Source organism: Manduca sexta, chromosome 13 (genome assembly GCF_014839805.1).
Source record: "Manduca sexta isolate Smith_Timp_Sample1 chromosome 13, JHU_Msex_v1.0, whole genome shotgun sequence".
Lineage (NCBI taxonomy): Eukaryota > Metazoa > Arthropoda > Insecta > Lepidoptera > Sphingidae > Manduca > Manduca sexta.
In genome coordinates this window covers 13,089,226-13,117,068 of record NC_051127.1, presented here as the reverse complement: position 1 = coordinate 13,117,068, position 27,843 = coordinate 13,089,226, and the positions used below count along the sequence as shown (strand labels likewise).

The following is a 27,843-nucleotide window of genomic DNA, read 5'->3' as shown; positions in this document are numbered from 1 at the left end:
AACCCTAACGACGAAATACGTCACTCGTCAGCTGTAGCCCACAGTCTGTATTTGTCAATAACGTCAAAGTCAAAAATAAAAGACGTCTGTTGATGAAACGAGATATATTATGGGTTGATTTTTGTAAATAAAAAAAATGGTCCAGTTGCTGTATATAATTGCTAGTTTACACGTTCTTCTGTGCCCATTCACTAAAGTGGAAGAGAGCTTCAATATACAAGCTTTTCACGACATATTGTACCACAGACATAACCTCACACAGGTACCGACAAAATCTAATTTTGGATTCATAAGTTGCGTTGTATAGTGTAGTTTGATAAATATATTCGTGTTCCAGTACGACCACAATGAATTTCCGGGTGTGGTGCCTCGCACTTTCATTGGACCACTCGTTATTTCGCTGTTATCCGCACCTATAGTTGGATTATTACACATCATTGAAATTAATAAATTCTGGACACAATATGTAGGTTAGTATGCTTATCAAAATAATAAGAGCAAATATGCAGTTTCTATTAATTGTATGCTATTTTGAATTTCGTATTTTAATTGTTATTTTAAACAAATCCAATAAGAAACATTATGTAAATAATTCAAAATATTGATCGTTTATCTGTTATCCTTATATTTTACATATTCCCTACATCTCATATAAATTTGTTTTGTCTAACTTATGCACAAAATATTTTCAGTTCGGTTAACATTAGCACTGACAGTAATAGGAGCATGGAGTCGTCTAAAGAATGCTCTTCAAAAGCAATTTGGTAACACATTTGCCTGGTGGTTTACTCTCATCACTGTTACTCAGTATCACTTCATGTTTTACATGAGTCGTCCTCTACCTAACATTATGGTGCTACCTTTAGGTGAGTATAAACTTATATACCTTAGGAGCTTAGCTGTTAAGACAACACAAACCAGCCTATAGTCTAAATCAGCCACACTCAACCTTTTTCTTAATGGGGCCACAAACACATTTCAGTCTTGACGTGCACTGCAAAAAATATTTTGATGTTAATAAAAACATAATTCAAAATTGGCAATGTATTTATTGAAAAAAGAAAAGGTGGTCACAATAAAATGAGCTTAATAATACATAATTTTCTGATGGGGGCAAAATTAAATAACTTTGCCTGTAACTCCAGGTAGGCCAACACAAAGGTTGCAGGTTGAGTATGGCTGGTCTAACTCATTTACTTCTATAGATGGGCAATAGTAATATATAAAAAGTCAGTTTTAGCAGTTGGTGAATGAAGATGAGATTTGTTAGAAATAAAGTTGTTCTCATAGATCATACGTAATATTAAGTTAACAACACTTTATGCAAAATTATTAATGGCTAATGACTAACCTTTCCTCAATATTTCAGTTCTGCTAGCATTTGAAGGATGGCTCTCCGGTAAACAAAAACAATTCATAATATCAGCTGGGGCAGCAATTATTATATTTAGGTCTGAGTTGGCAATGTTGTTTGGTCTGTTTTTAATTATGGACCTCTATTTTAAGAAATTGGATATACCAACGTAAGTTTAATTTACTTTACAAAATTTTTTTTTTGGTATCAAGTTAAATGTTTGCTTTTGTTGTTGTAATAAGTTACTTTCATAGATGTGGTTGACTATATATTTTGTAGTAGTTAGGAAATCATAAATGTCCCAAGTGGGGACAACTATTTTTTATTACTTCTCTACTTATTGCAATGTGCCTGACTAGAATCATATCTGTAGATTTGTATTACTTTGTTAAATGTTTTCCTAGAACATACTGACAATATAGACAATTGAACCATTTATATGAATTCCGTGACTGTGGCTTGAGTTTTAGGATAACTGCCAATTAAAATATCTACAGTGATTTTGACCAATGTAAAATGATTAATAAATACATAATTATTAGTTATGTAATAATTGAAAGCAATAATATATTAGGGTATATAGTTAAATAATTTGGAAATAAAATGACACAACCTTTTAAAGTTTTATTTCAAATTGATATTTAATATTTTTTGCCTCTTTTCAGATTGTTTAAGATCGCCATTCCTGCTGCAATTGCTCTGATAGCCCTAACTGTTGTAGTGGATTCAATATTTTGGGGACGATTACTATGGCCAGAAGCAGAAGTGTTTTGGTACAACACAATATTGAACAAAAGTTCTGACTGGGGTGTATCCTTTTCAAATAGATAAGTCTTATTGCAAAGCATAATAGCGATTGTGCTACTCATAAATAGGGGACCATCACTCCATAAGATACTGAACATAAATATATCAGCTAGACACACCGCCAATGATGGTAGAGCAAGGTTGTCATGCAACATCGCAATAATTTATAAAGAATGTAATATAAATGCGTAGAATTTTAGACACTCACACTCTCTCATCGAATAGACATAGATTACTGAAGTCAGTGAATGTAGAATCATTGAAAAAAAAATTAAACATATTCCTTTAACTCATAATCAGACATCACCTTTCCTGTGGTATTTCTACTCGGCTCTTCCGCGCGGGCTCGGTCCCAGTATAGTCCTCATACCTGTTGGCTTGTATTTGGACCGCCGCTTCGTGCAGTTTTGTGCGCCAGCTTTTGTTTATATATTACTTTATTCATTTCTGCCTCATAAGGAACTTAGGTTTATTATTTACGTTTTCCCATTGCTCAATATGGCATCTGCTGCTGCTTGCTCTTACATGTAAGTCTTTTTTTTTCTAATGGTACTTAAAGTTTGTTCCTAACTGGAATACATTTTTTTTCTGTCTGTTTCAGTTATATAAGACGAACGAAAACACCGATATTCGAGTTATTATTTTGGGGGGCTATCGTTATAATTGTGGGTAACATTATAATATCCCTTGCATTTATGTTAGTTGCAATAACTAACTACCCAGGAGGCGTAGCTATTACAAGGTATTGTACATACCGTTATAGAAAAAGACAAAACTGTATTTTTATATCAAATGTAATATTTATATCACATTTTTCTCTTATAGATTCCACAAACTACTAAAAAATGAACCATTTGTTCACGTACATATCAGCAACCTAGCTGCTCAAACAGGCGTTACTAGATTCACACAAATACGTAATGATTGGATATATAGTAAAAATGAGTCATTAGATGTAGAACAACTCCAAGAGTATACTCATCTTCTCATTGAAGCAAAGAGCAAATACTCGCCAAATCTTAAAGCCTTCACTCATACACACATAATTCTGGATAGTATTGAATCTTTTTCGCAAGTTGCTGTCAATTATAAGCTGATGCCACCTTTCCGAATCAAAACAAAACCAGCTATTTTCGTACTAGAAAGGACAGATTTCCGTGAGTATCCTCTTGGGCACAAAACTCAAAGTTTCGAGAGCGAAAAAGAAAATGAGTCATATGAAGTTAAACAAAATGAGTACAAAGAAGATTCAATAGAAAGTAATGTAGACTATGAGAATGGAGACGACGATGATAAAATCGACTTTGAACCTGCTACAGTTGTCGAGCCGCAAAAGGCCGATGAGATAAAAAAAGAAAGCGACGAAATTATCGAAGAAGTTGAAGTACCTGAAGCAAAAATTGTAGTTGAAGAAGCCATTGTTGTTGAAGAGATAAAAGAGAAACCAGCCAAAACAAAACCTAAGAAATCATTAGCAACTCCGAAGGATGAATCCGTCGCGCTGGAAGCTGAAGAACCAGTCCCTAGGATAATACCCAAGAAATTACCGAATACTCCAGCCGAAGAACCAATTGTTGATATGCAAGACGAGGTTATACCAAAAATTAAAGCCAAAAAATCTTTAGATGAGTTAAAGTTATTAAGACAAGAAAGAAAGAAAAAGGCAATAACGAAAATTAAAAGTGAAACTCGTAAAGAAGTTGTCGCGTCAGCAAAAGAAAAACTGAGGGAATTAATGAAGAGGCACAAACATATCGCTGATGAGCTGTCCGATACTAACATATCAGATGTTAAGGTTGAATTAGAGAAGGATGGAAGAGGTGATATACCTGATTCAGAATTATTAACTGAAACTGAAAAGATAGAAATTTTGGAGTCTGTGGATGAGACCAATAAAGAAGATCCAACTATAGGTGCAGGGCCTAAAGTAGAAGTCATTGAGAGTAATCAGACGAACGAAAATATAGACTCCATAGTAGAAGAAGTTATAGCTAGACTTATAGATAGAAAAATATATGATGATAAAACTAAACCTGAAGATATCAAAGCAGAGGACAGACAAATGATACAAAAAATTGTTGAAGAAATTTTGTCTGAGAGAATGAATTATTCTAATCCACACAATAAGTGATTGGTGCAGTCACTAATTCTAATGAATGAATGCAGATGTGATCTCGTGTTGATTTTGCCTTTTTAAGGAATGAGTGCCAAGTTATTGAATTTTTAATAAATGTATTTATAAATACTCTTAAATGTTTCATACATCTTTAACATCTTTACTTACTGTCCATAGGGTTAAGAGTAATTGTAAAAATTATCACAACAGTGTATCAGTGGATATTGCATCTACATTGAAAAATATTGTTATAATTTGCATTATTAATTTATATGGTCAAAGTTAAGAAATAAGTTATGCATTTTTTTATAATCTAATCATATCAATTCATCCAGTATTTCTAGTCTTGATAAAACATGTTGGACAAGTCCTATTTTACAATTTCTATATAAATTTAAACTGATATATTTTTGTTATATGTTGATGTAAAGTGTGGTGTATTAGAATTGTCTTAATTTACACATTTTCAATGAATAAAGAAAACAAATACTTTAATTCTGAATTTTATTATGTCAGTTATAATACCAATATAATGTCAACATTCTTACTCAAGCATTGTATTTATATCTCTAATCAGTCTAATAAGGCTTAGTAGAAAACAATTTGCTAAAACACAGGTACCTCTAAACACAAACGCGGGAAGCGGATTGATTACTAGCTTCGTAAATCTTTAATATCGATCCAGTTTCGGCAAACATTGGCGATATTAATTACATACACAAATTAAATAGCATATGTTTACTATATTTCAATAGAAAACATAAAATACAGCTTAGGCTGATATTTTAGTATTCAACTAAAAATAATTACCATAATACCATGATTATAATGTATAATGTCTATAAATTTGTCTAGTCTCAGTTAGCTAATAAATCAAAATAAGTAAACACACTTCCCGCTAAAATATGATATTAAGTACATTTATAATAAACATTATAAGCTAGAACACAGCATGAACATGAAAATACAATAGTTTTTATAACAAGACACTTCTATTTCCAGTATTGTCCAATATATTTAAGCGACAAATAAATATACTGTTGTATGAGGAGTTAATTATGATCAGAGATACTCAACCTATTTGTCGAGACATTGCCTTTTTCCTAAAATAGCATTAAATCTAATACCATAATATTTCGTTAATGTGTACGTTAAATTCTGTTATCTAGATGGATTAGCTAGGTTCATGACGTTTATTTTATAAGCTGAAAAGGTTGAGTACCAATGATACAAAAGCTTGCTGCACAGACTAGAATGAAAATATAATGTGTTGGAACTTGAAAGGGCAGGTACATTACATATTTAAAATAAACAGATGAAACTTTGAATTAAAACACATTCTACACCATTTTTTACAAAGCAATATTTTGATACTGAATTTTAGAAATCGTTGCAACAAGGCGTGATTTTCTACAGGAACATATTCTCACTAACAAGTTATATAAGTTATAAGTATAGCAGCCTGATTGGAAGGTTCAAAATGGTCTGAATGCTAAACATTTCTAGTACAGTTTGTACTTACACCTTATCAGTTTTACTTATAAAAATTTCGCAAAGCTATGCTCAGTTAAAACACATATTTACTCAATTAGGTGTAAGTCAAAAGCCGCCATTTTTCCTCTTAATTATGTTTAAACTAGGAACCAGTGATATTTTTGAGGCTATTTAAGCAACTCTGAACCACTTCTTAATGCTAAAACAAGTTTATAAGTAAGACTGTAAGTGTACGAGAATTAATCAAATTGTGGCCAACACTAATAGTCTAATAAATAGTAGATGTAAAAATACTGCAATATATGAGTCATGTTGTGTCTACCCACGCTTCATTTCAATATAAATAAATGTAAATGTGGCCCCAGCATTAGTAACACACGGTGCCCTTTTCATTAGTATGTTTGTAAACAGTTATTTCGTAATGATTCTATTCATACATATTTAACACTGTACTTAACTATTGCGTGTCTCATCAGATTACTTCAGGTAAAAATTATATCTAAACAACTTTACCTTTACAAATAAGGCAGTAATAAACCATAAATCAGGTCTCGTTATCGGAATTACTTACTACTACATTTATTTAAATGATATTTAAACAGCCACAGTATAACACAAGTTACGTTCTAAGGAATGTCAAACGTAATTTGCAAACTATTTGTAACAATATTTGATTTTATGATTTTACATAATTATTTATTAACATTATAAAATGATTTCGATTTAGATATGTCTTATGAAGAACTAGGTAAGAAACCTTGAACTAATTATTTGTAAGCGCATGAATGTATTCCTTTACTACATTTTCAGTTGGTGTTTCGGTTACACCGTGTACCTAATCATTTCCTTACGTCAAATATTAAAAAGCGAAACGACGAAAACACCAACTAAAAGTGTAAGTAAGGCCACTGTGTCAAAATGGATAATAATTGTCTAAATAAGCTATGCTAAATTTGACTCTAATAATATCCTGTTATCATTGTGTATTTCAATATGGACCAATATTACAAAATAACAGCAAGATATTACAATCAAATCTTTACATACCATTGCGTCCCAAAATAGATTTATACATTCACACGCTTGTATTGGAGTCTCACTTGTCAAGCAGCATCTTCCAGTCAAACCTGCCCGAGCTGGAGTTGATAGAGGGTGGGCAGGGAGGGCACACCACCTCCCACGGCTTGTCGCGCATGGCCGCCAGCGCGCAGTACGGCACCTTCAGCAGGTTCTTGCTGATGTTGTATCCGGTGAAATTGAACTTGTCGCCTAGCCTCTGCAGAGCTAGCACCATCTGATCGAGCGTCGCTGCGTGGCCGATGAACATTACATTGCCCCCTAAAATTATAAGCGTTTGGTTTATATCAGGTTTCTGAAGTTTTTCATTTGCTATTGATTTGTAAAGGTTTAAGAAAAATCTTATATATTACTGAATGAATTAAGATGTGTTTTGTCACAGTGATAGACCTATCTCTGGATTAAAACAACACATCATAATTTACTATAAATCCCAATAGTAAGGAATAGGAAATTGTGAGAGAAGAAATCACACGGGCGCAACGTAGCCGTGAGAAAGTGCTACTTCATAAAAAAAAACTACCAACCCTCCGCCTCAGATTCTTTAACAGCAGACTGCATCACTTTCTCGCCTCTCTCGTAGAACTCGTCCAAGGTCTCGTTCGTAGTCGTGTCTAGATCGAAGTACGGCTTGTAACTGGTAAAGAAATATTATTTACATCAATGTGTTTATGAAAGACTAGCTTTTGCTCGCGGCTCCGCCCGCGTTATTTTTCAAGCTAAAGTTTTCCGTTATAAAAATAGTAGTTTCCCGGGAGCCTATGTTCTTCCCAGGGTCTCAAACTGTCTCCATACCAAATTTCATCTTAATACGTTGGGTAGTTTTTGAGTTTAACACGTGACAGACAGATGCAGCGGGGGGACTTTTGTTATATTATTTAGAACTTTTAAGTGAAACAATCCCGTCATACATCATTGTTGCATAACTTTAACCGTTTACGCAGCGCAGGCAACGGAAGCTCTCAAAACTCATAATTTTCCCCGTTTTTGCAACATGTTTCATTACTTCTCCGCTCCTATTGGTCATAGCGTGATGATATATAGCCTATAGCACTCCAGGAACAAAGGGCTATCCAACACAAAAAAGATTTTTTCAGTTCAAACCGGTAGTTCCTGAGATTAGCCATTACTGCTCCGCTCCTATTGGTCATAGCGTGATGATATATAGCCTATAGCTGTCCACAAAAAAAGGGCTATCCAACACAAAACGAATTTTTTGGTTGAAACCGGTAGTTCCTAAGATTAGCCATTACTGCTCCGCTCCTATTGGTCATAGAGTGATGATATATAGCTTATAGCGGTCCACAAATAAAGGGCTATCCAACACAAAACGATTTTTTTGGTTGAAACCGGTAGTTCCTAAGATTAGCCATTACTGCTCCGCTCCTATTGGTCATAGCGTGATGATATATAACTTTGAGCACTCCACAAACAAAGGACTATTCAACACAAAAATATGTTTTCAGTTCGAATCGGTAGTTCCTGAGATTAGCCATTACTGCTCCGCTCCTATTGGGTATAGCGTGATGATATATAGCCTATAGCAATCCACGAACAAAGGGCTATCCAACGCAAAAAGAATTTTTCCGTTTGGACCGGTAGTTCCTGAGATTAGCCATTACTGCCCCGCTCCTATTGGGTATAGCGTGATGATATATAGCCTATAGCACTCCACGTACAAAGGGCTATCCAACGCAAAAAGAATTTTTCAGTTTGGACCGGTAGTTCCTGAGATTAGCCATTACTGCCCCGCTCCTATTGGGTATAGCGTGATGATATATAGCCTATAGCACTCCACGAACAAAGGGCTATCCAACGTAAAAAGAATTTTTCGGTTTGGACCGGTAGTTCCTGAGATTAGCGCGTTCAAACAAACAAACAAACAAACAAACAAACTCTTCAGCTTTATATAATAGTATAGATAACTACGTATTGAAAATATTAGAAAAGAATATTACAACCATTTCCAGTATTTTCGGCGTGCCTGAAGAAATTCTACAACCCCTGTATCAATTCATGCTGCTTATGTCTCTTTAGGCCAGTCAAAACCTTAAGGTCGGTTATACTGTGTCTACATACCTGAGATCGATGTTGTATCCCGCTTTGTGCAGTTCCAGAGGAGTCATGAATGGCGCCATTCCTTTTGCCATGTGCCACATTTTATACTCGAACAAACCGGGTTCCACTTTAATTTTCACGGACGGATCACCCTGCAATCCTGTTCGTTAAATTAATATACCATAACAATCTTGTTGATAAATATATACATTAAATCATCAATTACTTTATGCTAATTCAATATAAACATCTGCACCTAAAATTTTCGTTTCTTTTCAATTTGTATTAATAAATTTACAAATTGCAATACCTAAGTATATATAATATTACTATATTATTATATTCGCAGATTCTATGTACAAAGAACCATAACTTTTCTAAACAGTATCAACGCGTCCTCTCTAAGAGAATAATCTGACATGGTTGCCTATAAACTACTATTTTTCAACTTCTATAGAGTCACTCAAAACAATGACTGCTCACCAAAAATATTCAAAACAACGCTAGAACATATATAACGAGTGCTTTCGCCAATCCCCTACCTCCCCTACTAGAATGAGTGGAGAGTACCTATAAGGAAGTTGTGCGCAGTCTCGACGCAGCGCAGCGCGGCGGAGGCGTACACGTGCGCGACGGACACGCCGGCCAGCCGCAGCCCCTCGCCCACCAGCTGCGCCTGCAGCTGCCCCACGCGCGTCAGCGGCGTGTCCTTCGCGTACGACTCCGCGCCGCCCACCCTGCGCACAACATAAACATATTTCAATACGCCTTTTAAAACGATAATAAAAAAAAATACCATAAACACCACTATAGGCAGAACAGTTGTCAGATATCTGTGTTGCGAAATAATATTCATGCAAAGAAATTTTGAGAGATGCGTCCACGTTTAAAGCCACATATTATGATAAAACTTAAACGGGTAGATAACAATTTGACTTCTAAAGTCTAGTTGTCGACGAATGTAGCAAATAATTATGGTCATTAAAGGACACCATTTTAAAAGTACTTACACTAAGTACCATCTTACAAGCATTATGATATTACAATAACAATCATAACGTCGAATAAATTTAAACACTTCCGTCGATTAACCTACTTTATTTAACTTGCAATAAAAGAACAAAATACGATAAACAAAAAAATTACATAAAAATATTTATAAATACCTCTCGCCCAATTTAAGTGGCAGGTTGAGATCTTTCCTTGTGTAATTGCCGCTGTCGTCAAAGCAGAAGTTGACCCACGGGCCGTAAGTGAGGTCCACTCGTTCGCCATGCCTCATGGCGAATATCCAACGACGATTTTTGTTCTCAGGGCACATTTTCTGAAAAAATATGTTGATAAAAATATATTTTTTTTTCTTTTTAAATTAATCACCTATTAAATAAATAATTAATTTTAAAAGCATTGAATAACATGGGTTGTATAATCGAGTTTATCACCATGTTGCAGTGACCGATGTCCAAACAGATACAACACCCAACACACAATTGCTACGATCGCTCAACATTCCTTGGTCACTACTATCCCCCTCCAGACAAGGGGCGTGGGGATTACTTAAGCCATTGTTTCCCGATAAATGTGAATGGGACAATAAAAATACCACATGGAGTACCGCTTCAGCAATTCTAATTTGTGACATAACACAAGCAAACGCAGCGTAGTGAAATGCATCGCTATTCGAGATTCGATACAGCGATTGTTGAGAAAACTGAATTGTTCTTTTGATTTATGTCATTTAATCATTAGTGATATGGGAAACAATGCATGCGTCATCGATAACTTATCGAATTACCGCTTATTTGTTAATCAGACGTATAAGTACGTAGAAGTACTCTGTTCTACATGCAAGGGCGAGATGTTATCTAAAATATATAAAGAAATACATGGATAGAAAAAAAATTAAAGTCGACTTCAAAAACCCGTCCTAGAAATAAAACGTGTTATTTTACGAGACACACCGGTGCTATAAAGTTTCTAATAAAAAAAGAACGTGCTAAATCATAAAAATAATGCATTCAAAACAAAACCTTTAACTTCATAACTTAGTAGATATTAATTACAGCATCAATGATTTATCATAAAAAATATTAAAAGCGCATGACACTTACGCGTGCTTCCTTCTCCTCCTGGGACAAATCATTTTTCCAATCTATGATATTACCTGTAAAAGGAAATTTGTCATACAGCCACATAACCTTGACAACATTGGCCGGCCCGATGCGTTGATCTTATTAACGGGTACATAATAATTATTCAACGTGAACTAGTTTATTGACGCATATCAGGTTGTCTGATGTATAATGCGACTATTTACTTAGTAACATAAATCAAAATACTTATTGGCCCAAACATTGTTCTGTTTAAATTGGATGAAGTAAACACGATAAGGAAAGTGCATGATAGAGTCGTTAAATTTATGGCATTTGCGATGTACAAAGTTTCTATTGGTGTATTTGATGCAAGTTTGTCTTATGAATTTAGAATTGCAAAGATTTTTATGAAGAACTCGATACTCGCGGCTCATCGTTAGGTTACAAAGTCCTTAAAAAACTGTATTACGCATGTGCTCTATTAAAAAAAAAAACATATTTCCCACGGAAGCAAATTACTAGGATAAAAATAAGCCTATGTTAATCCAGGGTGTGATAAACTACCCGTCTGCCAAATTTCATCATCATCATCATCTAAATCAGTTTCGTCATTTCTAACAAACATACAAACATCCTAAACATTTTCACAAACTCGCATTCATAATATTTGGGAGAAAGATTTTGTAAGATATAGTCACGATTACAGCTTATTACGATTTTCTAGTCATAAGGTTTTTATTATATTTCTTTTCATTCCGCAATAACGTAAACCGAAAGATCTTCATTAACTTAATAAAACAAATTCAATATTAACTTTACTTCGTCCTATGTTTAAAGTCTATTCTATAAATAAATATAAAAAAGTGAAATCTAGCTGAGGCCTGAGACAAGGCACAGCTTAGATCGATAATCTTAAAAGCATGACATTTTGCTGGGGACTTTATTATTACGATTTAGATGAACAGAAAAAAATACTCTCTTGGTGATTTAATATCACCGAGCACTTAGCTGATTAATAACATAAATCGATAACTCACCTTGCGTCACATTGAGTATCCCGTCTTCTCTTGCCATCTGCACTGCGTTCCAGTATTTGTCCCACTCCTTGTAAGTGTCTTCCGACTTATCGTAGCCCAACTTGCTCGCGTCTTCGTGCGGGAAATTGCTCGCCATCTCTCCGTCAGTGTTCGAATCAGATTCCGATTTACAATCCGAGCCTAAGACGTGGACGATACATAAAATTATATAGAAACTGCACTTTGACATTTTAAGGTTCGACATCCGAAGTTCAAGCGACGTTCACCAATCAGATATGGAAACCAACAAACCACAACGTCGAAATACTCTTTATAAATATTGTCGGTGCGATCGTTAGCGCGCGTACACACTATTTATCTTAAATTCGATAAGAAACTACAATGTGAATTAAACGGATTTAAATATGCAGTTAATTATACAATTAAATGCAGTTACTAATTCAGCGCATGGAGATTTAAGGACCGTGAAAGCTATTTACATTCAGCTACGAACTGAATAAATCCGTAGACAATATTTTTTACTTTGATCAATGTGGACCGAGCCTAAAACTACGTCTATATGCTGACATATAAATGAATTGTGTTGACCTCTACAATTCACACGTGGCATAAAATATTAGCATTTTAATTATTATTCCTAATGTTAGCATTTTTTGATTTTTGATACCTTCTTTGCTAGGAAACAAAGATCCACAATACGGAATTAAATTATACTTAATATTAAGCACATAATATTAAAGTTATTGTTTTCAAAAGCTATTTGAGTGGCAGGAGGCGTCCTAAGAATACTAATTCCGCAATATAACATCAATAAATCGGATGGATTCATAAGTTCAGTGGCCTAGCACCTGCACACAGTGATCCCGAAAACAATACACCAAAAATCTGTCAATAACTTGTTTATACCGTTCAGGGGCCTTATTCTCTATCCCGCACGTTATTTTAACAGTGCGTAACAAGGACGTAACACAACGCACCATGTTTAAGACTATAGAAATTTGGCTTACAGAATACCATTCCACGCACATTACTCGAAGATAACATGACACGGCCGCGTTACGCATTTACACTATCATACAGAATAAGGGCCCAGGTAATAACAAATTAGTTTATAGGGCTGTAAAACGGCAAGGAAGTAACAAAGCGGTTGAAGGCAGTTAAATAATGTAAAATCCTTCCTTTTTTTCCTTGTCTACGTTAAACAAAACAATTTCTTCTCTTAATATGTAATAGTGAATGTTTAAGTGATATATATTACGTATCCAAGATATATTATATATTTTTTTATAATGCAGATAAATAAACTGATAGTTATGACTAACAAATACTAGTATTAAAAAATATTATAAAAAAAAATACGTAGAAAGCTATGAAACAAAATTGATTTAAAGCAATTGAAAAAATATATAATATTATCGTTCACAAAATAACGTAAAACAACTTATACAGGAAAACGAACGCAAAAAAAACAGAATAAATCGTGCAACTAAACAACGACGTAAAAATGGGACAAAGAAAAATGCACGACGGCAAAAAATCAAGGATATTTAAAAAAAAATCACTGAGACCATTTTAATTCAACATAGAATGGTGTTTGATAAGTAGAATGTATTATTGTATTCAGTTCAAATGAAAACTCTCAGACCATCATATCTATACTAATTTATAAAACTAGAGTTTGTTGATTTCGTCATTTTTTACACTAATAGGAAACTACGTTATTCCTAGTTAAATATGTCACCTTCATTATTTTTTTTACAGCAGATGCAAAGATAATATAATCTGTGATACAATTATAATCATAGACTCGTTTCACGTTATCAAAATACATTTAATTAATGTGATTAAAACTGGGTTTTGATATTACCGAAATTAAGTATATAAATTAAAAACACAAACTTAAAGATATTATTAACTATCCAATATTCATAGTACCTTTAATTTGGTACATTGCGCATTATATTAAATTTAAACATTACATTGTAAATAATATCAAGGCGTAAATGTTGCGTACGCGTTTATAAACAAAAGTGTTATTATTTTTATATTTAATGTATTGTTTTGGTTAAAAAAATATTTTAAATTTTTGTCTTTTATATTTAATAGTTCTTACTTTATAATTCCTAAATATGACATTTATTTGCCGACTGCCTACTTGTATTATTGTTAAATACATTCATATTATATCTTTTTTTTCAAGCAGTGTCTCCTTGAATTTAAGATGCACATCGTTTTAAACCATATTTTGTATGTTAAGAGTGAATTAATTCTCGTGCTATATTTTTGGAGAATATACTAATAAATAAATATTATAGGTATCCGCGTCCGTACTGCTAAGAAGGCGTAATTAGGCACCATCATCATATTAAAATTAGACGCGCTTCTTAAAGCAAGAAATCAAATGTAACTAGCAGTTAGTTATCAACCACAAAATTTTCCATATTTATAAAAATAATTAGTTTGAGTTGGTATTCGTAACTCTGAACCCGCAACTTCGCCTCCGTGAACTCAGAGCTATCTAAGACTATTTTACCCCTACCAATACATTTCTTCGTGAGTCGTAACACAGAAAGCGCGCCAACAGTGTGGCCCGTCTCACCCGAGTGTCCACCGGTCCCCGACGTACCGTATATGTTACATAAAGTAAAACTTTATATTTTAAATTATGGGATTTAAAATCCAGGGATTAGTTAGGCATTATATGACAGTGAACATTTGAGTGAATAGAAAAAAGTTGTTTTGTAGACAGGGAAAATCTTCGATTTCATTACATAGATAGATAAACATATAGATGACATTCTGCTGGCTTACTATTCTACAAGGTTCTATGTTATATTTCGTGTGTAAATTGAATTTTATATCTATTCATATTAAAAAAAAATGTCCCCTTTTCTGTCTGTCTGTACGTTGTCGATTTTCTTAAAATCTTCTGAACACATTTTTATGAAATTTCCTTTACAGATACTTAGTTTAAGACCCTGGGAAGGTTATACTTTCTATCCCAGATACTATATAGCGCGACTTCTATCCCAGAAAACTCCTTCAAGCGGCGAAGCCGCGAGCACGAGCTAGTATCATATAATTCTAATTTTTTTTCAGTGAAAAAGTCCCGAAAGATAATCAAAGTGGAAACCATAAATTAGTCTTATCTTATCAAAATTAACATTATTGATAAGTAAAATTTACATTCGATCTTTTTATAGTGAGCCAGCGATTTATATATCAAGTCATAGATAAAAGCTGTGAGTCAAATCAAACACACCCATGTACTACGTGGGAATCATGCAGAATTGTACTTGCAAGCGCGCGCAATCCTATACTACTATCAGTAAAACTGCCGCGTCATATTTAAAAGAATCACTCAAAAATATGGTTGATAAAGTAGACGGATGTTTAATGGATCATCGTATTTGTAGGGTTGGCCCTTTGATTAAACTATAACGCCAGGAACAATAGTGGGTCGTATTTATTTAGTATTAGACGATGATGCCCTATCTTGTAAATAACTCGCTTCGCTTCACTTAACACCTCCATAATATGTACTACAAATAAATCTTGTGTTGTGTTGAATATCGATAAAAATTATAGTTAAAGATTTAACAGAATGATGACTCTACATTCGTGTAACATGTGTTCATTCGATTAAAAATTATTTAATAAAACTCTACCTATAGAATGATTTCTTACGTTTACGCGAATGTTACGACATTGAAATAAAACTATTATGCGGATTTTATCGCGGTTTTTATATTATAATTTTCTCCTGACGTTTGGAAGACTTTGCAGCCTTCGCGGTCACGGGGGTCTATCTAAAGAAATCTGCAAAGGTGGACTTCATGCCGAGAGCATTCTCAACTAATCAACCCAAGATGGTAGAGATGAAGAAAATGCTTTGGATACAGGTAGAATATAGATAATATGCTCTACATAAGTGATTGTGCCCAATATAATAGTTTTAGTAGTCTTTACTTTCTTCATATTTTTGCAAAGTATAAAAGTATTCCCGTTGTTGATCTAAACTTGTAATTATTGCAATTGATCCGAATTGAATATTTCACAACAAACATGCTTCTGATCTTGAAAATGAAACACTGTTTCTGCAATATACATGAAAGAGTACGTTGCGTTGTATCCGATCCTATTAAGAAGCAATCTTCAAAACGCCCTCTTTCTACAGAGTTATCAATTTTGGAAGAGTTTTTCATCCATTTTCTATCCCTAATCTGATACCCTGTGTCACATATCATGACCATGCATTATGACGTCATGCTGTCGCTTTTTCATGTGACAATGACTTGCAAATAACAACTTCAATAAATACCCAGGAATAAGGATTTGATTCAATCTTTCGCCATAGAATTAAGAATATTAAAAATAGAAATTCCAAATTGGGTAAACATATTCATAAATTTCACCATAAACATTCAATATGTTTTAACAGACTTCAAAAAAAAGCGGGAGGTTCTCAATTCGACTGTAATTTCTTTTATTACAAACAATAACAGCGATTTTTTTTAATTTTTGATATAGGTACCACATAATATTTTAAAGTATTTTTTTTATATAGCAGCCATATTAAATGGGTGCAAAAGTAGCGCTTCTGTCGATCCTCTTAAGGACAAAGGCGTGAACATATGCTATGAATCTAGAGACGAGCGGATGTCGTGTCAACTTCTGCCCAGCCAACTCAGAGCAGTCGTATTGTATCTACTGCATAGGATCTCTTTTGATCTATCATCGAGAAAATAGTTTATTTAAGACTTTTGAGTAAACTTTAACTTATTAAGATGTAAAATATATCAAAAACTGAGTAACAAAATGCTAACAGAGATGAACGAAAGATAATTCCGGTAAGTCCAGTGAGTGCACCCACCGAAGCGTTTCATTTTTGTGCTGAGTATTAGTAATGTTATATTATATTATTATTTTTCAAATTCTTATATGAGAAATTTTTTTTGGTCAACTATGATTCATTTCAATATATTTACATTTTAACAATGTTTAATAGCCCTATTTGTATATTTAACAAAAAATAAATGCACTAATGACAGTAATCATACTCGATCCTTCGATAGATAGGATGAGGTAGTCTTATTCATCTAAATTTATCGGAACACAAATAACTAGTAAGTCCAAAAGTAAGCATTTCAACTGTTCGTAATCTGTCAGTACATACTTAACTGACTTGTCCCGATGGCTTTGGGAGTTGGGACAGAAATGCAAACATGTGCAGCATAAATTAGCCAGTATGCAAATATACTATAACATTTTACAGGTTCAAATAAATCATTTAATTCAGGGGTGGCCAACCGGTCGATCGCGACAACAAGTCCAGACGATCGTGGCAAAGCAAAAATATAACAAGTAGAACAGACCGCGCAACATACCTAATCACTAACTGCTGCACGTATCGTCTTGTATCATTTTTTAAATCAAAATAATAATAAATTGTGTACTGAACTATGTTGTTTCATTTAAGATTTCAAGATGTATGTAGCTTGGTAGATCGCGCAGAGCATCATCAGTGCAAAGTAGATCTGGGGTCTTACCAAGTTGGCCACCCCTGATTTAATTTAATTTCATATCATGTGACACGCAGCGGGTCCGGTGTCGCGGATGTTTTAGATTACACTGTCGTAAGTATAATGCTCTATCACGCGCATTTTTACTATCTTAATATAATTACTCGTAACCACAGTAAAAATGATACTTTGCTTTAAGTTATGATAAAACTATTATTTAACTATTGCTACTGTTAGTAACCATACTTAAACAATACTTAAATGCACAAATGTTCAGGATACTCTTAAATTAATCGTAATTTAAGAGTATCCTGAACTATACCTGCTATGTTAAATATGAATAGAAATAAGTTGTCGAGTCGAGCATAACTATATTTAATTCCCATACTGATATACTAAAACACAAACATACAACTAACAGAGAGTATGCTAAATATAGAGCAAACCTAGTCTATCGACACAGATGCATGAATCACTAGTGATAAACTCGAGAAATATAGAACTTAACTACAATCTATAAAAAATATTACTTCCTTCTTCCTTAAACACATAATAAACACCAGTAAAGTATTTTGTAAGTGTATCACAAGAATTATTAAGTTTCATCAAAAAATTTAAAGTCGTATCATCGTCATCAAATATGAAATCCACAGCTCAAGGCTTGCCTTAAAGATTTCTAGACGATCGTGTCAAAAGCAGCCTATATCCAGTTCCTGCGACATTTATCAAGTCAATTGACAGTACTGATTTTCTGAATAAAAAAGTTGAGATCACACAACCATATTGTGATAGGGGTTACTGCATTCCATGCACGATGGTCTTGTACCAAGGCTTAATATATTTCAATAATGGAAATCACCAACATGCAAAATTATGTCCATCCATTTGAATTTGTGTTATACCAAAATTACTAATGCTATTAAATCTCCACCGTATTCTTTTATTTTATTAGCGAAATACTTAGTCCATGCGATCTCCAAAATAATGGGAGTGTAAGCATTGTACTACGTACATTAATTGGGGCCCATGAAATATCGGCGCGTCTGCCGTTTTTGCCGGTTACACAGTATAGTCGTTTACTAAAGTAATAAAATTAAACGGGCTAATTTATTCTTAACTAATTAAATTTATAACTAACCTTTACACCCATACAACGTGTATTGTATATAAAACGGTTAATAAATTAGTAATAAATGCTTACAATTGTTGTTTCCCAGCGATACTGCTCTGTGCAGCGTCCAAGCGTCAGACTCGGCCGTGCGTCGTGTGTACACAGCCGGTAGGAAACCGCTAACGCCTAAAAATATTCAATAATAATAATTAAACCTCATTTACAACGGCCGGCCAGCATAGAAACATACACACATGCAAAGCTTTGTCTATGGCCGCCAAATTAGAGATCAATGTCAATGTTAACAGCTCCAGTGTCAATAGAACGCGTTCATGTGTGAGTAAGTGACGTGACAACATGTTTGGCATACTGTTCATTTTTTTATCCTGCCGTGGCCTCCTATAAGGCGGTTGCTGACAGTTTGCTTTACGATTTCATAATTTACGCGGCAAAGATTATCGGAAGACAACTAATGACTTTCCAAGCTTGAGATAATGTTGTCAAGAAAATAACCATATTATGTTCTGTGCTTACTGTGTAAATAAAATGGTTTACATGAACATAACAAAATAATGTACACAGTGTTCTATTATTACAGTAGTTGTTAATCATAACGCCATGAGAATGAAACAGTTGACAGTAAGTATAATCGATCTATTTTAATGGACGAATTTATTTTTAAATCAAAGACATACAATATTATCTTTTTTAAATACTTATATCTGTATTAATTTTATGGCTGCTGTTTAAATTCTACAGTAAGATACACTCTCACTATAAGAATACCTAGGTTTAAATTATTCAAACCAAACAATCTAATATCAACCTATGATAATACTACGAACAAATGAATCAGATTTATTATCAGTCAACCACCAAACGGCTGCCGGCAGCCCTTTCTAAGGACGTCCTTAATGGAATGAAATAAAGATTATTTTTATAAAGTACTTAAATCTTTTTTTGACAACAAATGATTAAACAATTTAAGATTAGTTCTTATATATCCATGTCCTACGACCGTTTCAATAAAGAAAATACAAAAACCCTACAAAACTTTAAATCTGTAGATTGTTATATATTAAGTATTTCCTTACCTTTTAGTAAAAACAAAAAAAAAAAAAAACACGGATCGACTGCTCACAGGAAAGTCAAGTATACGTATACTATTATTTGTGATCCCTTGTGATATATAAATGATTCAACTGGTGTAAGTCAAAAGCTAGTGATCGTTATCTGAAGATATGAAATGGATTTACAATTTGATAAATCCGTTGTTTCGATAAGTGCTAGGGTTCATTCAAATTCTCAGTTTCCCATATATTTTTTGTTTTGTTACTGTTAATTTACGGAAAACCAGGAAATGATACACAATAAAGTGGAAAATTAATAATATAAACAAAATATGAAAATACTCTCATAGAAACATGAAAGAAAGAATACTTTATTGCCGCGGTACACGTGATATAAGTATAAAAAAACAACAAATTACTAAAAACATAAACAACGACAATAAAGTGGATGTGTGGTGTAGAATGAATTATCTATAATGAGTAGGTACATAATATTTCCGGAAATAAATAGTCGATAATTACTTAAATTCTTAGTTCTTACAACTCGATTCTCAACTACCAACATTTACTTTATACAATAAATTATGATAAGCCCTATTTTTTTTAAAACATTTCATTATACTTGCCACATGGCACATCCTGTCTCGCGTCGCACGAAGCGTCTTGTGACATTTTTAAACAAAAAAGAAGTTTATCTCAAAATCCCCTCTATTTAAGCATATGGTTTTAGTTATATTAAATCCATACGCCTACAGATGACAAATGTTATTCAAAAACGCGAATCATTTCAAACAATATGAACAAACATTGTTAATATACAAACTCATTAGGTAAGTAGGTGTCATTATGTCGTAGAATATCTAGTTAATTTTAAAAACTCTTAGGAACGTTAAATGCATTTTAAATACTTAAAACATCAATGGCTAGTTTGAGTACCCTTGGCAAATATGTTATTTTTTGTTTCTCATAATAAGCTTTTAATTTGTAACCATTGAAATTGTAAACTAATTCGGTTAATTACACTAACAATTTATTATTATTATTAGTTCAATAGTCTGTTTACATGCTTTTAACTTGCAAAGTTTGTATGTATGTGTGTCAGTGGCGATGGGATCATATAATCCGATTCCTGACAGCTTCCCTTTATATAGAATTTAAATAAAATCAAATTATCATTAGAACGATTTGCAGAACACATACATGTATATTAGTACCTATATGTTGTGTCAAGATCTCCTTTCGGAAAATATCACCTTCCGCTACTGATGTGTGTAATGTGTGTGTTCCAGTAAAATGTTTCAACTGAATCCGAGGCAGTTATCTTAAAACAACTGCGATGAATTTTTGCATACACGCTTAGTTTGGATTACTATGCATTGTCAGCTAACTGACGTCATTCTAAATCCAACATGGCGGATCTAAGATGGCGCCCAAACACTTTCTTGATCCTATAGGTCTGAAATTTTGTAATCCCAGGGGTTTTAGTCGTTTTAGATTTATGATTTTAGGGTCTTATTGTTGTGGTCTTTTACTTTTAAGAGCATTTAAATAAAATCTTTTTTTAACGTCTTTTTACTTTTGACTGCCTCGGTGGCGTAGTTGTATTGCACGTCCGGTACAATAGCGCTCTGAGGTCCTGGGTTCGAATCCCGGGTCGGGCAAAGTGATATTTGGGTTTTCTGCTCAGTATCAGCCCGGAGTCTGGAATTTGTTCCCGAAATGGCGATAGGCTCGCCCCCTATCACATCATGGGACGGAACATACTTGGCGAAAAGTGGGTGCCCTAGTTGCGCCTCTGCATGCCCCTTCGGGGATAAAATGCGTGATGTTATGTATGTTATGTATGTACTTTTGATTTAAATTAAACTTGCTTACGAAAATTCTTCAAATATTTTCCGAAGATATAACAGTGCTATCGTATTATATAATCTTGTGGAATCTTAAAAGTATACTATTCATCCTTGAAAAACAGGGGAACAATGAACGAATAGCTTTACGTACATTATAATACAAACAGAATGATAAGGAATATATTTATAGAATTATTTTATTATAATACGCTGCTGGTAATATTCTACCGTTAGATTACATAGATAAAAGAGGTGATTTTCAACACAGGCCACCGACCAGTTATAGTGTTCGTGTTGAAACTGGCAATGGTAATCAAGGTACATAAGTTTATATTGAAAATTTGCGTTACGCACCTAAAAATTGATTCAAATACGAAGATAGCTACTAACTATACTTGATACCTGTAAGTATTGAACTAAACATTCGTCTAAATTAGTATCATGTTTCTTCAAATTGAGCTTTATGCATCTACATTTTATCATATTCATCACACACTTTTAAACATGTTCCAGAAATCATATTTTCGCTTAATTTTTACGACTGACCGTCTACCTGACACCTTTAGGGTATCTCTGGAGAAAAAACACATGTTACCCGACCGGGGAAATCGAACAAAGAGCCCTACGACCATAGTCTACATTATACACTGCTACTGGACTTAACAAGGCGATATATGAATATCATATTTAGTTGAATGAAGTTATAGTCCCCTTTTCAATTTGAAATACCTATTCTTTAATAAAGGCTTTGCAAGGAGTTTTGTAATTCAAAGCATTAATGTCAGCAAATACTTAGTTATTTTGTTTTATAAAAGGTGACAACAACTCAAATCATACAACCGATGTGAACACTAACGGAAGTTATCATTATTCAGTAAACACAATTGTAAGAAATGCATTTTCCGGCAACTTTTGTTTCACGAACAGCGAGATGTAATATACGAAGCATTTTAGTATGGATATTTTGGCACGCGTTCTAAAATCAAAGACCAGCACTTTTATTAAAAGCGATGACACACACCATCAGTTACATAAATACATTATTCCAAAAAACGTAGTTAATACTCTTTTTCTCAAAACGAAAACATTAACCAAGGTCGGCTATTTTTACACAACAGTAGCACACAACGATACATAAACCAAAACAGAACACTGAACTACTAACCTCCAAATTTCAAGTTCAATAATCTTAACCACTTCATAGCTTTAGTCATTGTTTGAGAGTTATAAACTCGGATTGTTAACGGATGGCACTAGCGTTGACACAATGACCGCACTGCAGAAAGTTACTTTGCGATGACAATACGTTCACTGCTTCGTAATAAATTATTATGTATTTATAAACTCGTTAATACACATTAAACGAGTATTCACCTAAATTTAATCTATCATTTAATAAAATCATGTATTGATTCGTTACAGCTGATTGCAACGACACTGTATAAGCGAGTTATCAAGAGGGCGCCATATAATACTATTAAAGTCAAGTTCACACTACATCAGTATCGGTGTCGCGACGCGCGCGCGCATAATACACAACTGTATTTATTTTAACACATATCATATATGCTTTATATCTGATAATAATTTGATCAAGTGAAACAAAGTCCGTTGATCCTTGTATGATTATTTTGTCTTCAGTTTACAATAACACATTGGTTTTAACATTATCACTCATTATATTATGTAAACACAGAACACAAACTGGTTAGATAATTAATAAAGCGTCTAATCGTTGTTCTATTGTGTCTAATTACTAACTTTAGAAGTGAGTAAAATCTTATATTTTCGTAACAAAGGAATATTTATTCAAAATCAAATCACGACGTGTAGTACACATACGGCAAAAATAAAAGGAAAAATAGTTTGTACTTAATGCATTAACTTCCGTGTGTCACTACAACGTACTAACATTTTCAAACGGTTAAAAAAATAACGTTAAACCTGTAAGCCAAGAAGTGCCGTGCACCCAGCCGTCTGGCGAGTTGTCGAACTCTTTCTCTTCAATATAAATATAATCGCCAAGCACCAGTTCAAGTTCGTCACTGGCTTGAGGCGTGTAGCCCTGCGTCACTTTGTATACCTAAACAATAGATCACAAACATCAAGCACGCGCACAACACAACAGCACATTTCGAATTTCGAACACGTTATTGGACGGCTACGACGTGAAGCATGAACGTAAAATAAAATCGTTAATTTGAAACCCTTGGGATTTTTTTTGTCTATTGGGTGCGGGGTTTTCGGTCCCAACAATTACCTACGCGCCCGTCATGCTTCCTTTTGAAAGGATATTATTGCGTGTTTCGTTTTTTTTAATATTCTACCTACGTTTTTTTATTGGTAAAGCATTTCCATAACCTCAGTCCATCCCAAAACATGATTGAGCGTTAATTTGATAGTTTTACATCAAGACTTATTCATTTAAAAGTCGAATATACTTTACAGTGAAGGTACACCAAAACACTTATATGTTAATTTATATTTTAATTTAATAATTATTATAGGCATAGAAGACTAACTATAATTAGTATGATTTAGAAACATATAAACATTTTTACTAATGCTATGAACACCATCAGTAAATATATCTGCATCCAATGCGCTCTCTAACAATGTGTTTATCAGGATAATTGCTTTGGCGATCGGGCCATTACTAGATATAAATAATAAATTTCCTGCTAAGTTAAGTCAAATTCAGAAAAGTAGTAAACAAATCTCGCAAATTATTATAACCCAATATATTTTGTAAATAAAATCTGATATAAGTCAATAAAAAATATAGAAGAAAATAACCAAAGTGCACAGTGTGCACCACGTTTATGTATTGCGGTACATACGACCAATGAAAATGAAAATGCTTATACATAATACGTAATTAATATTACCTGATGATTTGCAAATCGTGGATCTCTAGAGTAAAGTCGCAATTCCCAATTCGATTGTTCCACAGGCTGCATTTCTTCCACTAGGTTTTTCAGGTTATCGTATGCAGTCACATCGAAATGGTAAGCCAATGTTATATGGAGCGATTTAACGTGAGCCTCCAAATTTATTGCTGCCAAACAAAAAAGGTGATTGTTATTCTTGTTAATAACGTATGCGAAAACAAAATGCGTATATAGTAAGTGTTTTAATAAGAGTAAAAAAAATAAGTATAACATAGTCATGACATTATTATTTTAATTATCATTTCAAAATATTAAGTATCAAAACAAGCATCTAACAGAACAATTCTAGTGAAGTCAATGTTGTGATTATATTTATAAATCTAGTGTATAAACTAATTATGTAAAAATAAAACTTGTGTAGTGAGAATAAAGCAATAATAAAACATAATTACCTCATAAAAAGCTGCATGCTCTAGACACTAAGCATCTTCTATATGTCGCAAGCCCAATATAGCTGATAAAATAACAAGAGGCGTAATAAAGATCCAACAAGTCAGATTAAGAATGGAAAAATCATTTCATCTGTGTTAAAAGAAGAATATACTAATAGTTATAACAGGGTATTTGCTAAAATATAATTTTGCCTTAGAAAAATGTGTTTTATTTCCGAAAAACACACCTATAATTTAAATTACACAAGTAATTAGTGCCCAATATTACTATACCTCAAAATGGACAAATATTTGTTTTTGGATTATATAGTTATAGTTTTATTTTAACTAATACCAAAATAAAACTTACAATTTCTATCAAATACCCCATTGTGCTTGACTTGTTAGCAAGCAGTGGAAATAATATTATATTGAGACTAGGATAAGAATGTACCATCAAAACCAGTAAATAGAATTATAAATATGAAACAAATATACAAATGGTCTATTTTATAAAGTGAGAAGAGATCTCAACAAAATTTGCAATCTTATAAAGTGCTTACAACACAATACATAGTAGCATTTCTATTTATCTGGGTTTAAATATATCATATTAATAAAATATTCTTTAAAAATAAATATTTTATATTGACTAATATGATATATTTATTATGTTGAAAATATTAGCTTTTATGATAACTACATATAATGACCTTAATAAAAATATGTGATTATAATGGCTCTTACAATTTAATCAAATACAGCAATGCATTATACTACAGTATGTGTAATATTATAATAATTAGAAACAATTTTTTTTTTATACATTTCAATCACATTTTAATTTCAACTGGTTTGCAATATTAAACTGGTTTAGATTGCATAATGAAAATTAATACTAAATATAAATATTAAGGGTTTTAGCAAAGGTGTTCTTACATTTTATAGGTTTCTCTTGTGACATAGTACACCATGGAAAGCATGTTCCCAACGCATCCAAATGTTCATAAGTATCCACCATAACACCCACTGCATCAAATACAAAGCATGATTTCTATAATATATCTTTACTCAAAATATATAATATTGTCATAATTTACCACTACAATGATTAGTAGTTCATGGACAATTTACTTTGCCTTTTTTAATAAATATTTATTATAAAATTGTTACATTCTAATTATTGATTAAAAGGTGTTAGAATAAATACGGAAAATCTATTAAATAACATTTTTCAACCTACCACCTACAACCACCCAATGCATAATAAAATTGATGTAAGTATAAATCATCAACACCAAGTTACATCCTCTAGTAAAGTGAAGTAAAATAGTAATGATCTACATTGTGATGACTCCTAAGTAATTTATCATATCTGAAATGATATTTGTTTTTTCTAGGTACTGTTTACTACCAAACCCATTAAAAAATTTAGTAAATGATTTTTAATGAAGTTGTTTTACATTTATTAACTTTTGAAATAAATGAGTTTGGTAGTAAACCGTAGTAGTAAGTGAACACACTATTTTTACAGATACAATAGTATATTTAGGAGTCATTGATTAGCTGCATATACCATCCTCAATATATATTATAGTCACACTAATATTCACTTTGTAATAAAAAAAAAATATAACCAATTTTCTCCAAAATTTAAACCATTGCCAATAAAAAAAACAACACTTACACACAGAAGACACTTGTTTGACATACTGCACAGCAATCCTCCTCAAGTAATCAGCATGTTTATCTGACACAAACAGGCCCATGAAATTGTGTGACACATATGGCTCCAACTTCAGTGCACAACTGGGTGGATCCCCCACATTCTCCACTACATGTTTGACGGCCTTTGCCAGTTGCAGTGATGTCTCATCTGGTGCCTGAAATATACTTTAAATTCACTTTGAATTTAGAGGATAGGGTATTAAATACTTTACAGTTATATTATTTTATTGAATGAAAAGCTCATTAACTATGTAATATAAATTATTATATATTTTTTTAACTATTATATTACAGCTCTGCAGATAATTCAATTGATAGAAATTAAAGTATTAAAATAAATAGTGATTTCTTTTCCATATTTCACTCACACCTTTAACATCTAAATTCCAGAAATAAATATGAAGCAATATTCTTTTAACTGTGGTACTGGTAACAGGAAAAAATTACCTTAAAAAACGAAACCAAAGTAATATGTGGTGGAAAATTGTGAGCTCCGTTCCACCCGCATGTTGATTTAGATTTATCCCAGAACTCCAAAAGTTGGGCCAGCAAAGCTCCTGTTGGGCTTGCATAGAAAATGTATTCCCTCGGTTCATCAGAATCAATGAATGCATCATTAACATGAGTTAAGAGCCAATCAGAAGCCAATTGGACACTTCGATTGCCGGTAGCTGCTAGAGCCTTCAACCTTTGGAAAAATAAAAAAATAACATATTTTAACTATGTACTGCACCTACTTGTATTTCTAAACGCTACTTATTCATAACAATTAAATAATTAGGTACTAAAAACTTGCAGTAAATGATAAGAAAACCCTATCTACGAAGAAATATCGACAGAACTCACGCCCGATGTCTAGGAAAACTCATTTGCAAGAGGATTTGAAGGGGAGATGCATCTTGTTTTGCTTTACTGGATGAAGAAACTTTGCGTGGAGGTAAATTTGTCATTTTAAGCGAAAAGTAATTGGAACTATTTAATTTCTTGCCGTTTGCGAAAGCGCAATAAGCTTGTTTATAATTTTTCATATACCGCAAGATAGACAGTTGGTAAACAGGTACCATTGATAATCGATATCTGGAAGTGTCATGTCAACATACAATAATTTTTGTCAAAGGTTGGACTCTGAAGTCGGACTTATACATCCGAAATTACATTCTGAATTCAATAATAGAATTCAGATAATACATACAGATTTCCAAAG

At 33.1% G+C, this 27,843-nt stretch overlaps 2 protein-coding genes across 7 annotated transcripts; one reads left to right on the top strand and one right to left on the bottom strand.

Moving 5' to 3' along the window:
• The first annotated feature begins 26 nt into the window (after window positions 1-26).
• Window positions 27-4,772, top strand: LOC115450201 (dol-P-Man:Man(7)GlcNAc(2)-PP-Dol alpha-1,6-mannosyltransferase). The gene is made up of 8 exons (XM_030178191.2): window positions 27-262; window positions 338-470; window positions 693-866; window positions 1,370-1,523; window positions 2,020-2,164; window positions 2,462-2,688; window positions 2,763-2,903; window positions 2,987-4,772. The coding sequence occupies exons 1-8, from the start codon at window positions 137-139 to the stop codon at window positions 4,290-4,292; spliced, it is 2,406 nt and encodes an 801-aa protein (XP_030034051.2). The 5' UTR covers window positions 27-136; the 3' UTR covers window positions 4,293-4,772.
• LOC115450202 (protein UBASH3A homolog) lies at window positions 4,768-27,720 on the bottom strand. 6 transcript variants are annotated; one of them, XM_030178192.2, is made up of 14 exons: window positions 27,486-27,720; window positions 27,087-27,327; window positions 26,599-26,794; window positions 25,851-25,940; window positions 24,478-24,647; window positions 23,534-23,672; window positions 18,760-18,855; window positions 12,037-12,216; window positions 11,018-11,070; window positions 10,073-10,230; window positions 9,477-9,643; window positions 8,928-9,066; window positions 7,376-7,485; window positions 4,768-7,109 (listed from the first exon to the last, which is right to left on the bottom strand). In XM_030178192.2, the coding sequence occupies exons 1-14, from the start codon at window positions 27,701-27,703 to the stop codon at window positions 6,868-6,870; spliced, it is 2,199 nt and encodes a 732-aa protein (XP_030034052.2). In that variant the 5' UTR covers window positions 27,704-27,720; the 3' UTR covers window positions 4,768-6,867. The 6 variants fall into 6 exon arrangements, with proteins under 6 accessions (XP_030034052.2, XP_030034054.2, XP_030034053.2 ...); XM_030178194.2 differs by having other exon boundaries at window positions 26,599-26,804; window positions 27,486-27,708; XM_030178193.2 differs by lacking the exon at window positions 25,851-25,940 and having other exon boundaries at window positions 27,486-27,719.
• Window positions 27,721-27,843: the final 123 nt, after the last annotated feature.

Bases quoted from the DNA above. Each gene is read 5' to 3' on its own strand.
- LOC115450201 (XM_030178191.2), top strand. From the start codon at position 137: ATGGTCCAGTTGCTGTATATAATTGCTAGTTTACACGTTCTTCTGTGC. The intron at 2,165-2,461 runs GTATCCTTTTCA...ACTCATAATCAG, and splicing joins ACAAAAGTTCTGACTGGGGT to ACATCACCTTTCCTGTGGTA. The intron at 2,904-2,986 runs GTATTGTACATA...TTTCTCTTATAG, and splicing joins GGAGGCGTAGCTATTACAAG to ATTCCACAAACTACTAAAAA.
- LOC115450202 (XM_030178192.2), bottom strand. From the start codon at position 27,703: ATGGTACCTGTTTACCAACTGTCTATCTTGCGGTATATGAAAAATTAT. The intron at 26,795-27,086 runs GTAATTTTTTCC...AGTATATTTCAG, and splicing joins CTTTGGTTTCGTTTTTTAAG to GCACCAGATGAGACATCACT. The intron at 9,644-10,072 runs GTATTTATAAAT...TGTTGTGCGCAG, and splicing joins CCACTTAAATTGGGCGAGAG to GGTGGGCGGCGCGGAGTCGT.